Source organism: Stegostoma tigrinum, chromosome 3, assembly GCF_030684315.1.
Source record: "Stegostoma tigrinum isolate sSteTig4 chromosome 3, sSteTig4.hap1, whole genome shotgun sequence".
Taxonomy (NCBI): Eukaryota; Metazoa; Chordata; class Chondrichthyes; order Orectolobiformes; family Stegostomatidae; genus Stegostoma; species Stegostoma tigrinum.
This window is the reverse complement of record NC_081356.1, coordinates 27167970-27183194: the sequence shown is the minus strand read 5'-3', so window position 1 is coordinate 27183194 and position 15225 is coordinate 27167970. Positions and strand designations below refer to the sequence as shown.

Genomic DNA, 15225 nt, shown 5'->3' with positions numbered 1-15225 from the left:
AGTCAGAGATGGTGGGTTTAGGAGACTGATGCAACAAACTGTTTCCTAATTCCTTGCCTAAGTGGCCCTGTTGTGATTTTAACATTACACACCTTCTTCGTAAGCTTCTCCAACCGGTGGAAATAGGTTTTTTTGTCAAATTTACCCTGTCAATTTTTTTTTAAATCTCAGAAACAGATGAAATTACTCTTGAACATTGCATATCCCAGTGAATACAACCCTACTGTATAATGTCTCCGCATGATACAACTCTTGGTGCCCGAGCAGTGTTTTGGGCATTTTGCCCTGCACTTGTTCCAAGGTTAAATGTATTCTCTCTGGTGCCAGAATCATATAAAATATTCCAGATGTGACCTAAGCAGAGGTTTATATTGGTGGGGGAGAACCACCTCCTCTATATATTCTCAGCCCTCTTGATGCAGTCTAACAATCCAAGAACCACATATGTTATTCATAGTTTCTCTGTCTCCCCTTGCCCCTTAAGCCAGAAACCCAATTCTATCATGAATTGAGAACACTTATGATTTAACACTGGTTCCCTACCCTCATGTGTTCAACTACCTCGGCGGATGCCTTCCTGTCTGACACCCTGGCACAGCCTTTTCTTTTGTTAGCTTTTTTCATAGGATTACTCACCAGCCTGATTGCTTAAAGACTGCTAAACAACAGTCTTCTCTGCTGTTATGGAACTCCTCCCTGCTTCTGTCCCTCTCTGTTTCTGTGATGGTAAATCTCCGGGAAGCAATGATTTGCCCATGAGCCTTTCTGGTCATTTAGCTTAAATTAGACAACTTTGTATAATTGCTGCTCGAAGTCACTGCACAAAATTACTTTATCACTTTCTACTCTTTTAAAAAATAAAAGGCAGACCTTGATAGAAAACCTGTATTTCCTCCATTTTAGAACCCAAGATCTCAAATAATCACAATATATTATGAACCTTAAACACATTAACATCTTAAGGCAAACGTTAAGCTAGCTGGTCTGTAGTATTATGTTTTCTGTTTCCCATCTCATTGAATAATGGAGTTACATGCACTATGTTCCAATTAAATTGAACCCTTTCCAAATGTAAAGAATCTTGGAAAATTAAAACCAATCACTAGACATATCCATTAAGAATTTTATCAGGACCCTAGCAATTGCTCAATACCACTTCCCTGATAATTGTAATTACCTTTTGATTATTCCCTATCTTCCGATTCCTAATTTACAGTTATTTCAGGGATGCTACTGATATCCTTGATAGTGAAGACCTATGCAAAATATCTCTTCAACTCACCCGCCATTTTCTCATTTTGCATTATTAATTCCCCACTCTCACTCTTGATTGGACTAATGCTCATATTATCATCTCTTTTCTTTTTCAAATATCTCAAGAAATTCTTATCATCTGTTATTGTATTTCTGGCTAGCTTTCTCCCATACTCTAATTATTCCCACTTTATTAATCTTTTAGTTAATCTTTGCTGTTTTTGTATTCTGTCCAATCTATTCACCTGCCACTGAACTTTGTGCAATTAAATGCTTTTCTTTATATCTGAGACTGAAATAACTTGAGAGGCCAGCATACAATCACCAAGTCACCCTTTATTTACACATATAGAGTCTTTGACACTGATCCCAATTCCTCAGAGCCAGCTCTCAGAGTGAGCAGAACCTTTGAATCGCCTGTTTATATTGGTCAGCCAGGGCTTTCAGGCTAACAGCCCCAATCAGGGAACTCATATTCTATAAGGTCCACCTGACTGAATTCATTATAGTCATTACATCCCTCCCCAACCTAGTGCGAGTGCAATGGCTGGTTCTTTTATTATTGTAGCACCTCCTGGGCCGTTTTAGCACCAGATCAGGTTCCTCCAACTGTGCCTCTGATAGGGTCAGCGTGTAACACAGAGTAGCTCACCTCTTGCATCCGAAAGGAATTCATTCTCTTCTTCATGCAGCAAAGGAATCAAGGCAATGATGCCTGCTGTACACATCCCAAATTCCAAGGTATCTTCAGTGCTCAACAGGGAAGGAGAACCCAAGGGTTCTGAAACTATTGGCACGGCTGTAGTTTTGCTCCTGCACAGTATGCAACTTTGCAGCTTTCCTTTCATCCACGTGCTTCTACAGGACCACCTTACCAACACAAACTTTGATGTCAATGTACCTGACCTCACGTCAACCAGGCTTCTTACCCAGGCAGGGCCATTCCCATGGTTCCTACATCAAATTTCATCCTATGAAGTAAACTGGCTCCCTTGCATAGCAATGTCCTGTGTCCGACATCAGCTTTCCTGATACCATTTCACCCTCACACCTAAATCCAGAAAGATTAAACCTGGTGCTGAGTCTTCTCTCCATTAGCAGTTCTGCTGGAGCTATCCCTGTAGTTGCATGAGGGGTGGTCCTACAATCAAACAGGAACTGGGGTAGTTTGGTATCTTGTGAATGTGTAGGCTGTTTCTCTAAGCATGCCTTCAAAGTTTGGACTGCTCCTTCTGCCAGACTATTGTTGATGGACGGTAAGGAACTGTCCTAATATGTTGAATACCATTCAATTTTACTAAATACTCAAATTACTTGCTGGTAAATGATGGCCCATTATCCATGACCAACTCTTCTGGGAGTCCTTATATTGCAAAAGATGTGCACAGTTTTTCTATCATCATCCCTGTGTTTGACGAATGAAGTCTATGCACATTCAGCCATTTTGAGTGAGCATTCACAATGATGAAGAACATTGGGCTCATGAAAGGACCTGCAGTGCCAATGTATAACCCAGTCCAGAGTTTACCTGGCTATTCCCATGAATGTGGGGGAGCTGCGAGCAGTAATTTTTGTTCTCGTTGGCACTCTGGGCATTGCGGCACCAGCTCAGCTATGTCTGCATCCAGTTGCAGCCACCAGGCATAACTTCCCACCAACATCTTCATTTTGGACACCCCTGGTAATGACCCTGGAGTTCATCCAGTATCTAGTGGTGGCCTATGCTTGGGACAATCACTCTTGCTCCCATTAATAATATGCTGTCCTCTGCTGTCATCTGGTCTCTCCAGGTCCGAAAAGGTTTCAAACCTGGCTCTGACGGCCCTCTGCTATACCCCTATTACCACCAGCTTTTTCAGTTTTGCCAGGACCAGATCTTTCTGTGTCCAAAGTTGGATATTGTCAGCTTTGATTGGTAGCATGTCCAGATAATTTAAAATCATTATGGGCTCTTCCAGTGGCGGTACCACCAGTGGTCAATCTACCAGTGGGAGGCAGCTCAATGCACCTGCACTGGCTACCTGGCCTCCTGGAGAGGGTTCCTCTTTCTAATTATATGCACATAGTATTAGAGCCCACCGCTGAATTCAGCCTGAAGCAATGCGCAGCATGTCCTTGTCCTTTTTAAGTAGATCTGACAGGGATTTGTGGTCTGTTATATTACAAGCTTATGTATGTAAACGTACTGGTGGAACTTCCTGACTCCCCAATATGGCTGCCAAACCTTCATCCTATCTCTGAGCATATTTATGCTCTGCATTAGCCAAAGTCCTGGATGCATGCACTATTGGGCTTTTCTCTCCATTGGGCCATCTATGAGCTAATACTGCTCTGATGCCATCACACGTGAGGCATCACATGTCAATATTGGATCTTGCTTGGGATCAGTGTATGCCATCACCGTAGAGGATGATAGCTGTTTCTTTACTGCCCTGAAAACAATTGGCTTGGCTATGTGACCATTTCCAAGGCTGACCCCTATTTAAAAGTTAATGCAAAGGTGCCAGGATGGAGGCCAGGCTATGTATGAACTTTCTGTAATAGTTCATCAACCCAAAGAAAGACTGAAGCTCTGGTACGGATGGGGGAAGCCAGCTGTGACTGTTTTCTGGTACAACATATCCAGATAACTTTCTGCTTTCCTGTGCCTACTGATCAGTTCATAAACTCTGAACCAAAGCACTTCAAGCCACAAACACTTACTGCAGATGTGTTGGCCCTGGGTCTGCAGTATAAGATATCACCTGTTCTGCCATCCTTAATAATATGTTCTACTTAATAGCTTAATTACTTTAGTAAACTAATTATTTTGCTGCTTCATTTACGTTATTAACCTAACCACCAGTTACAACAATGGGAGGCAACAGCCTAGTGGTATTATCACTGCTAATAACAGTCATCTCCACTGTTATGGACCTCCTCCCTGTATGAAACTGCTTCTGTCCCTCTGTCTCTGTGACGGTTACACTCTAGGTAGCAATGATGTTCCTATGTGGATTTCTAGTAAATTATTTCAAATTAAACAACATTCTGTAATTGCTATTTGAATTCACTGCTCAAAATTACTTTCTGACCTTGTTATGAAAAGCCAGACCTTGCTAGAACTGTCAAGTAAAAGCTGTATTTCCTCCATTTTAGAACCAAAGTTCTCAAGTAATAATAATAATAATAATAATAATAACAATAATAACAATAATAAATTACAAACCTTCAACACATTAACATCTTATGACAGATGTTAAGCTAGCTGGTCTGTAATTTCTGTTTCTATCTCCCTCCCTTTTTGAATAAAGGAGTTACAGTCACTACATTCCAGGCAAATGGAACCCTTCCCAAATCTAATACAGAGAACAAGATAATGTTCTGGCGTCTTGGGTTCGAATCCCATGTGGCAGATGGTGGAATTTGAATTAACTAAAAACCCAGAATTAAGTCTGTAAATGACCACGATGACCATGAATCCAAAGTCAGAAAACCCATTTAGTTCACTAATGTTCATTAGGGAAGGAAATGCCATCCTTACCTGGGCTGGCCTACATGTGATTCTAGACTCACAGCAGTGACTGCCCTCTAGGCAATAAATGCTGGCTTAACTAGTGATGCCCTTGTCCTGTGAATAAATAAAATAAATTTAAAACCTCAGGAATAGAATACTCCTTAATAAACTGTTTATTTTCCTGTAGTCACTATTTCTAACTGAGATGCCTCTAATTATGGGTATTTTCTAATCAACCGATTCAGAGGAGTTTCTTCAGCAGGTGGGACTTGAATTCCGAACTCCTTGCTCAGAGGTAGAGACATTATTACTGACACACAAGAGTATCCAAAATTGACACTGGTGGGAAGAAGCCATTATCTCGATGCACCTTAAACCACTAGCCTTTCAGGTAACAGTTGGGTGTACTGATCAATTGTGCCACATAGACAGATAAGCTTGGTAAACACTAGACTAGCAAACACCACTTTCCAGTGTTAATAAAATTAGCAGATCAATTTGAACCCTGGGTTATGTTCACTCTTCCAATGCCTCTATTAATACACTGCATTAGTTCAGGGTCAAGTGCGGATCAATTATTTAAGCTGGCTTTCTCAGTTAACTAATTTTAGATGTTCACAAATTAGGAGCTTGTACGTCCCTTTTTAAGCCTGGATGAAATTTAGGTATTAAAAATCAAATAACAGTTAAATATTAAATATAAAATACAAACAAAATTTAATTTTGTGGAAGCGGTTAAGATTTCCTTACTCACCCATTTCCCAGCACACTGTTTGGAGTCACAATCCAACATCACTAAGAGGAGACAAGGAATGTCCAAAGATTCAAGATAGTGCAACAAAGAAGTGCCTACTCTAAAAAGCAGGGATGTGCCCTCCACGAAAGAAGTACAACAAATAAAATTTCCTCTTGTTCAGAAGAGAACTTTAGACTCTAAAACACCAGGAAGACAGTCCAAGGCAACTGCTTCTACCTAACCAACTACTACTTTTTCACACCCTAACAGAGCATGTTTGCGGGAAACAGCAAAATCTCCAGATCATCAGAATTTATAAATACCAACAGGGAGATGGGATAGTTGCAAATATAATCAGAAAAACAGACATACAACAACAATGGTGAGCAGAGAAAAGTTTTGGGGAAATGTTACATATGGGTTTGAAAGGGTTAATACTTGATTTTAAGCACCACCCACTGTGATGATGGCAGGAGGACAGACAGTAAAATAGAATGTAATAGAAGACAGAGTAAAGGCTAGTTCCTCCCAGCAGTTGTAGTAGTAACATAGAACCTATTCTTAGAGCCTCTATTTATAATCTCTTCTTTTTAATTAAGCATGTCAACATTTCAAAAGTAAATATCAGAATTATTTTGTGCATTGAGGAATGCTTCTGATAAAACGGGCTGCAATAACAAGTAAGAAGTGTGCAATGAAAACAAACAAAATGGATATAAGCAGGTGAGATCTTACCACTGGAACAATTTAAGCCTCCCCAGCCTGGTTCACACTGACAGGTGTTGGGAGCGATGCATCTTCCATGGACACATTTCTCAGCACAGTGAGCTGTTTGTGAGAGACATGCAACAAGGAGGGAAAAAGGACAAAGAAAACTAAAGTGAACAATTTGCAATAACAGCTGCAGTAGATTAGTTCAGACGTGCTTTACTGCACAAAAACACCTACTGTTCCTTAGAGCACGACTATCGCAGTGGCCTCCCCTAATTTACTTTTCAGCAGAAAGGGTCTCAGTTGAACAGTTTTACATCTCAAAATCTTAGTTCAAATGCTACCTCCAGTGCGATCTGCTTAACATACTTACACTTTTGAATAGAACGAGAGCGGAAAGGGAGAAAGAAAAAAAGACAGAGGGTGAGAAAGAAAGAAAGGGGGGAACGAGAGGAAGAGAAAGAGATATACTTCATTTGCATAATACTTTTCATGATCTCAAGAAGTTCCAAAATACTTTAATTACAGCTAAAGAAGTACATTGGAAATATAGTCTCTATTGCATTGTATGAAAAACAGTGCTGATTTAGGCACAGCAAGATTCCACAAACTGCCATATAACTGACAAGACAATCTCAAACTGATTACGTTTTGTGAGAAACTAGGTGAGGATTAGATCGAACATCATGGATACCTCCCCTGCTCTTCTTTGGAATAGGGGATCTATAAGTGCTATGGACTCCTTAACATCCACTAGAGACGATTGATGGGGCTTGGTTTAACATCTCATTGGACACTCAACACTCCCTCAATGTCACACCAGGATGTGGGATGAGGTGGCCGAGAGGTTAAGGCGATGGACTACTAATCCACTGTGTGAAAAAAAAATACAATGGCTCAGTGGTTAGCACTGCTGCCTCACAGCGCCAGGGACTCGGGTTTGATTCCACCCTCGGGTGACTGTGTGGAGTTTGCACATTCTTCCCGTGTCGGTGTGGGTTTCCTCTGGATGCTCTGGTTCTCCCCTCACAGTCCAAAGATGTGCAGGCTAGGTGGATTGGCCATGCTAAATTGCCTGTAGTGTTCAGGGATGTGTAGATTAGGTTTGTTACAGGGAAATGGGTCTGTGTGGGATGTTCTGACGGTCAGTGTGGACTTGTTGAGCCAAAGGGCCTGTTTCCACACTGTAGGGATTCTATGAAAGAAGGGCCAGTCTAGATATTGAGCTTAACCTTCTGGAGTTTCCTGCAACTTTCTGACCTAAAGTGGAACACTGAGCCACAAATGACACAGGGGAAATTATGTTGTTTTAACAGCATAGTGCCGCTTTTAGTTCTTTGTTCCTGATTCTTAATGATCAAAGGACAAAGAACTTTTGGAAAAATAGGCACCTCATGGCTTTAGCACATTATCATGACAATTCTGCCATTCATTCTCACAGCAAAACAACTTCAAGTAGAAAATTTACTGAGGACAACTTTTAACAACTACATTCAGTTCTGAGGAAGGGTCACTGCTTTCTCTCCACAGATGCTGCCATATCTGCTGAGCTTTACCAGCAAATTTTGTTTTGGTTTCTGATTTCCAGCATCCAGTTAACTCAACTCGGCTAGAACCTCTTCATAAAAAATGTTTCAATAACTAGAATGATGCCATAAAATCTAAAGAAAACTTCATTCGAAACAAATACTGCAAGGCTTAACACAACACTGAAAATAAAAATCACAGCTCCAGGCAAAATCTTTGAAAAATAATATATTCTTCGGGATCAATTTCAAAGCAATTTAATTGATTGTTTTGGAGGTGCTAAGATACAAATACAGCAACTCACTCACCAAACCCAATTGACAATGAGATTATGACTGAAACAGTCATGCTATATTCTATGTGAATATTCAAACTTATAAATAATACATTACAAAATTTAAGAACTTCATAATCACTGATTTCTTTTAAAATGAACATTGCAGCTTAAAACAGTATTTTAATTCATTCAGCTGATTTTCTATAGAATTTGATTTTAGAGGTTACATTTACCTCCAGTTGGCTGTTTTTGTATGGAGATGTGCCATAGCAAAGCAGCAGGGGAGGCCTATGATTGAATCACATCTACTAGATTCTCAATTAGATATTTTCGCAACTTCAAGAAAGGCTAGCTGTTTCAAGTCAGCTTTTCTTTCATGGATGAGAGTGCTGGTGTGGTGCAGTGATTGTATAAAGTGTTGGGGCACAATCAGTTTTGAAGAAGGGTCAATGTACTCAAAACATTAACTCTGCTTTCTTTTACAGCTGCTGCCAATGCTACTGAGTTTTCCCAGCAATTTCTGTTTCTGCAGTCCTTTGGTTTTTTTTTTAAATACAAATTATTGATGCTGTGGCTGAGAAATGCTCTTTGAAGCATTCACCTCAATGTAGCTTCAGTAGCTGGCAAAATTAACAGCCCCACCTGCATGAAATGAATTTGGATCCTGCGACAGATCAAAGCCATGTCCTGACTGCCTAAATTACTTAACAGTTTCACATTGACAACAAATGATATTTTATCATTTGAAGTTCACTGCATTTCCTTTCGCAATCAATATATTTTTCCTGAAGAATGTTCATGTTAATCTTCTGTGCAAAGTAATTAAATGCATTACAAAACAGGAGGGATGAGGTCCGGGACTTGTTTTTAACAGTCATAGAGCACAGAAGGGAAAACAGGGCGGCACAGTGGCTCAGCGGTTAGCACTGCTACCTCAGTGCTGGGTTCAAATCCTGTCTTGGGTGACTGGGTGGAGTTTTGCATGATTTGCGTGGGTTTCCTCATGGTGCTCCGATTTCCTCCAACCGTCCAAAGATGTGGTGGTTAGGTGGATTGGCCATGCTTAAAAATTGCCGTTAGTGTGTAGTTTATATGCATTAGCCATGAGAAATGAGGTTTACAGGGATAGGCTGGGGGGAGGTGGTTCTTCAGAGGGTTGGTGCAGATTCAATAGGTCAAATGACTTCTTTCTGCCCTGCCCTGTAGAGAATTTATTTATAGAAAACCATTCAATTCAAATGTCTATGAGTGGGTACACAGGCTTGGTCCCATGCTTCTGTTAAGTATGCAAATGCCCATGCAACATCTTTTTAAAATGTTTTATGGAATTACCTTACATCATCTTTTCAGGAAAACTGTATTCCAGATGCCAGAAACTTGTTCAAAAAGACATTTCCCCTTTTATCCATCTAGATCTTTTATTATTAATTTACAATCTCTGACATCCAGTTGTTGAATAATTTTGCACACTGTTTTATTAGAATCTCGCATTTGGAAACCTCTCATGCTCAGGTCACTTCTTAGCCTCCTTTATTTCAAGGAGAACGGTTCTAACATTTTGTCATTATTGAAGTCCCTCATCCTGATTATATCCTGGTGAACCCCTTCTGTTCCCTTTCTAAGGTCTTTACACCTTCCTGAGGTGTGGTGGCCAGAATTGGATCTAATTCTCCACCTTGGCCATACTTAGTTTCCTCACCTCCACTTGTAAACTCAACAATCCATAGTTATTTTTAAAGCAGTCTATCACTTGCCCTGGCATATGTAAGCATTTGGGTTTTTTTTGTGAACATCTCTACACTTTGCAAAATAAGGCCATTTGTAATGTCCTGATTTGCCAGTTGATTCCTCCCTAAGTGTATCACCTCACACGTCGCTTCCATCGTTCTGCCCATTTCACCACTGTATCATGAAATCTACAACTATTCACAGAAAGCTCTGCCACTAAATAAACATTTCATTTCAATCATTCTGGCTCACTTCGTGCCTGCTCGTTGCTGGGATCTTCTAACAATTGGTATGAGGTCCATTTATTATGTAAATGAAAATGACCTATTGCTCATTTTGGGTGATCATCGGGAGCACCTAAAAAATTGGGTAAGCAATGTGAGCCGGGAAACTTTTGGGCCTCACTGGCATGCTCAGCAGGTGCTGGTTAATTTTGAGCCTTGATTTCTGCCTGTACAATGGATGCAAAGATGGCTAAACCTCTCCGACACCTTTGAGATAAATATACAAATGGATTAAACTGCCTGAAGTTCTGAAACCCTTAAACATTGCATCAGTTCCTAGGAATTAATTCAGCTTTCTCCAATGTCAAACATTAGCTGAAATCCCACTTATTCGGATGACATGAAAGATCCAACTAAAACATTTTTGTCCAATTATTCAAACCATGCCAAGGGAAATGACACAATATTAATCTTAATTTTTAAATAAACATGTGGATTTAGGGATGGGCAGTAAATGCCAACCTAGTCAGAGCCACGTACATTCTGTGAAAACATTGAAAAAATGTTGTTTGTTAAGCAAAGTTACCTCCCACTCTTGTGGAATTAGGCCAATAAAACTTTAATATTAAAACTTTATTTTGTCAACTCCTCTCTCTGGCTTTGCAAGTTATTCTGCTGATGTCTTGTTTCAGTTTGTGATAGCATATGGTCTTATTTTCCAACATTCTTATAAGGGGACATCCATTTTTAAGCATGCAATCTCGTGGGAATACGTGACAAATTTTGTTGTGACAAAGAAAATTTGAAGGGTGGACAAAAATAACAAATTGCCCCTGTGTAAAGCATGACCAAACAAAGGTTGATACCAAGCCACATACAGGGATATTAAGACAAATAAAAGATTGTTTTTATATAACAGACTTCACAACCTCCGTGTTTCAGTTAGCTAAGTGCTTTTGAAGAGCTGTATTGTAGGAGACATGGAGCCAATTTCTGTACAACAAACTCTAACCAATCAGCAATACTATAATGATCCAATCATAGCTTTGGGAGGGTCTGGTCATGCCTCATAAAACTTGTTGAATTCTTTGAGGACATGACAAAACACAATGAAGGCAGAGCAGTGGATGTGGTGTAAATAGATTTTAGCAAGGCATTTGATAAGGTTCCACATGGTAGGCTCATTCAGAAAGTAAGGAGGCATGGGATTCAGGAAAATTTGGCTGTCTGGATACAAAACTGGCAGTCCAATAGAAGACAGAGGGTGGTAGTAGATGGAAAGTATTCAGCCTAGAGCTCAGCGACCAGTGGTGTTCCACAGGGATCTCTTCTGGAACCTCTGCTCTTTGTAATCTCTGTAAATGACTTGGTTGAGGAAGTGGAAGGGTGGATTAGTAAGTTTGCCGATAACATTAAGATTTTGGAGTTGTGGGGAGCGTGCGTGGCTGTCATAGATTGCAACGGGATATTGACACGATACAGAGCTGGACAACGAAGTGGCAGATGGAATTCAACCCAGAAGAGTGTGAAGTGATTCATTTTGGAAGGTCAAGTTTGAATGCAGAATGCAGGGTTAATGGCAGGATTCTTGGCAGTGTGGAGGAACAGAGGAATCTTGGGGCCCACATCCACTGATCCCTCAAAGTTGCTACTCAAGTTGATCGGGTTGCAAAGAACGCGTATGGTGTGTTGGCTTTCATTAGCAGGGGAACTGAGTTTAAGAGCTGCAAGGTTATCCTGCAGCTCTATAAAACTCTGGTTACACCACATTTGGAATATTGTATTCAATTCTGGTCACCTCATTTTCGGAAAGATGTGGAAGCTTTAGAGATGGTGCAGAGGAGATTTACCAGGATGCTTCCTTGGCTGGAGAGCAGGTCTTAGGAGGAAAGGTTGAGGGAGCTAGGGCTTTTTTTATTGGAGCGAAGGAGGATGAGAGGTGACTTGATAGGGGTGTACAAGATGATGAGAGGCATTGATAGAGTGGATAGTCAGAGGCTTTTCCCCTAGGTGAAAATGACAATTATGATGGGGCATAATTTTAAGGTGATTGGAGGAAGGTATGGGGAGGTCAGAGGTAGGCTCTTTACACAGAGAGTGGTGGGCATGTGGAATGCGCTGCCGGCAATGGTAGTGGAGTCAAACACTTAGATACTTTTAAGTGACTCTTGGATAGGCACATGGAGGATAGTAAAATGGAGGATTTTGCAGGATAGTTTGATCTTAGTAGGAAAATAGGTCAGCACAACATCGTGGACCAAAGGGCCTGTACTGTGCTGTACTGTTCTATGTTCTATGTTCTCTTAAGTAATGTTGATTAAGGGATGAATATTGGGGAAAACACTTGGGCTAGCTCCCCTCTTGCTCTTCAAAGTAGTGCCTTGGAATCTCTGAAGTCCACCTGACAGGGGTGAACAGAGTTTCAATTTAATGTCTCATCCAGAAGACAGCACCTCTAATGGCAATATGTCACATCATCTTAGACTTTTATGCTCAAGTCTCTGGAATAGGAGATGCACTTTAAATCTTTTGACTCAGAGGCAGGGCTGAATTAAATCCTTTAGTGCTGTAATCATTCTAGGGTTCTACTGCGTTGCTCAAGCATGTAATGAAACTTTATTGTGGTTTTCATAAACGAATTGAAATAAAGGAAAAGAAAATCAAATGTATAGGACAATGAGGAAAGAGAGGAAGAATGGAACTCAATGAGTTGATCTTGCAGAGAGTCTGCACAGATGCAACAGGTCTCTTTCCACGTTACGATCATCCTAACAGTGCTTCCACCTGAACAACTGCAAAGCCTTGGTCTACACAGGAGCTTTGAATGAGCATGTTAGAAGAGAAGGGACAGGTAAAGAGGCAGAGATGTACAGGAAGGGAATTCCAGAGTTTAGGGCTCAGGCAACTGAAAATATAGGTGCCAATGGTGAAGTGATGAAGATCAGGGGAGTACAAGAGGCCAGAATTGGAGGAACGCAGAAATTCAACGGCTTGTAGGGCTGAAGAGATTGCAGGGAGAGATGAGGGAGAGATGTGGCGGCCAAGGTCATAGACAAATTTGAATGTGAGGATAAGAGTTTTAAATATGAGGCATTGCTTTATCAGGAGCCAATGAATCAGGTATGCAGGGTGTGTTGCACGTACAGGACCTACTGTGTCTCAGGATAATTTTGTAGAGCTACTACTCACTTCCTAGCAATTGCTTACATACAGATAGATATTGAAGAAGACCTGACACCACATCAACTTGTCCAGTCAGCTAACAATGCACAGCAAAACAGAGAACTGAAGGGGACATTATAGAAAAGCCGTGAAGCAAAAGAAAATTCAAGGCAATTTAAGTTGATTAACACAGTAATGACAGACATGTTTAATTTGCAGAAAAAAAATCTTAAAAGGTAACTATTCTGGTATTGCTGGGCTTTGTTTGGGAATCCAACCTCTATTATTTCGTTGGTGGGGGAGTAAGAAGGCTCAATGGATTTGGACTGCTTATTCTCAGTATGCAAATCAATGACTGTGGTTATAACAAAATAATTACATATTCTGATCACCCAAGCTGCTACAGCACATGCAACGTTTGGCTTACAATAATAATAAGACATACATGTTTATGTGCTTAGAAATTCTCTGCACAATTTGTTCCAAACCTGTCAGTTTAAAAGATATAAGGAGCATCATCTTCAGGTAACAAAATTTATCTCACACTGTTCGATGGACGCCAACATTTTTTTCATTATCCTGTTCACTGTACTGTGCAGTTTTATAGAAATTAAAGATACCTAGTCTTTGTAGAAATTAACAAACAGCTTTACAAGTAAAACAGCAATGGAAAAATATACATGCTGTCACAAACAACATGATAGCAAATTCTTGAGTTATTGACCTTGGCGTGAATGTTAACTTGCAATTAATTTGCAAAATAAAAAGAAAAAAAAACACAAATTTGAAAAATAGTGTTCATCACATCATATTAAATAATATTTACAAGATGTGAGTAAATAAGGACAGGGTATGGTCTGTTATTGGGTACTTTCTCAATGCCTTATATGCTATAACAACTATTTTCTGAAATAGGAGATACCATGAGACTCTGAAATCAGTCTCCACCTAGCACGACTGCAAAACTGGAATGCTTTCAAAGAACATCAGTGGAATCAGTAAACAGTTACAGCACAGAATGGGGCCATTTAGCCCATTATATCCATATAGGAGGAATTTCCTTTCCAGTGATATATGTCAATGTATATCTGGCAATCTGTTAGTAGGAATGGGGGTGTGAGGGGGTTGGAGATAACAATGTGCTCTATAAGCAAAGTAGAGAGATAAATCACATACAGAGAAAATTGACAAGAGAAACAATAAGATGGAAAACCTGAGGAAAACCATAACAGAGAAACAGATACATTCAGTTATGGGGGCAGAGGAAGAGATGACCTGACAGAGGTCTTTAAAATAGTGAAGGGATTTAAAAGGAGTTTGACATAGTAAGGTGTTTCCACATGAGGAAAGGCCTAAACCTAAGTCTAAACAGTCACAAATATATTCAGCAAAGAAGTCAGTAGAAAATTCTTTAGCTGAAAAGGAATAACTTTTTAGTGACCAAACACACTCTGCTTATGAGGAACAGCACCTCATGTTCCACTTGGGAACCCCGCAGCCCAATGGTATCAGTGTGGACAATCACAAGCTTCAAAATTTCCCCTTCCACTACCGTCTCCCAAAACCAGCTCAGCTCATTCCCACCTCCCTAACCTGTCCTTCCTCCAACCTAAACCCTCCTCCCACTTCTAGGCCCACCGCCATCTATCTACTAACCTCATCCCGCCCCCTTGATCTGTCCATCCTCCCTGGACTGACCTATCGCTTCCCTAACTCCCCACCCACACTTACCTTTACTGGCTCCATTCCCGCTTCTTTGACCGGTCTGTCTCCTCTCCACCTATCTTCTCCTCTATCCATCTTCTACCCACCTCCCCCTCTCTCCCTATTTATTTCAGAACCCCGTTCACCTCCCCCATTTCTGAAGAAGGGTCCAGGCCCAAAATGTCAGCCTTCCTGCTCCTCTGATACTACTTGGCCTGCCGTGTTCATCCAGGTCTACACCTTGTTATCTCAGATTCTCCAGCATCTGCAGTTCCTACTATCTCTAAGAAAATGGGACTGACTGGATTGCTTGATGGGGAACTGAATGGACTCCATGGCCCAAATATCCTCCTTCTGTGGAACAAAACTCCATGATGAGAATTAGCAGACATGGTAACCAACATTC

General features: G+C 40.6%; 1 protein-coding gene across 2 annotated transcripts in view; it reads right to left on the bottom strand.

Moving 5' to 3' along the window:
- Positions 1-15225, bottom strand: part of megf10 (multiple EGF-like-domains 10) — a 165590-nt gene that overhangs the window by 108988 nt on the left and 41377 nt on the right. For both annotated transcript variants that reach the window (XM_048527988.2, XM_048527989.2), the window contains exon 5: positions 6222-6314. In XM_048527988.2, coding sequence (XP_048383945.2) covers positions 6222-6314 — 93 coding nt within the window. The remainder of the gene's footprint in view (positions 1-6221; positions 6315-15225) is intronic.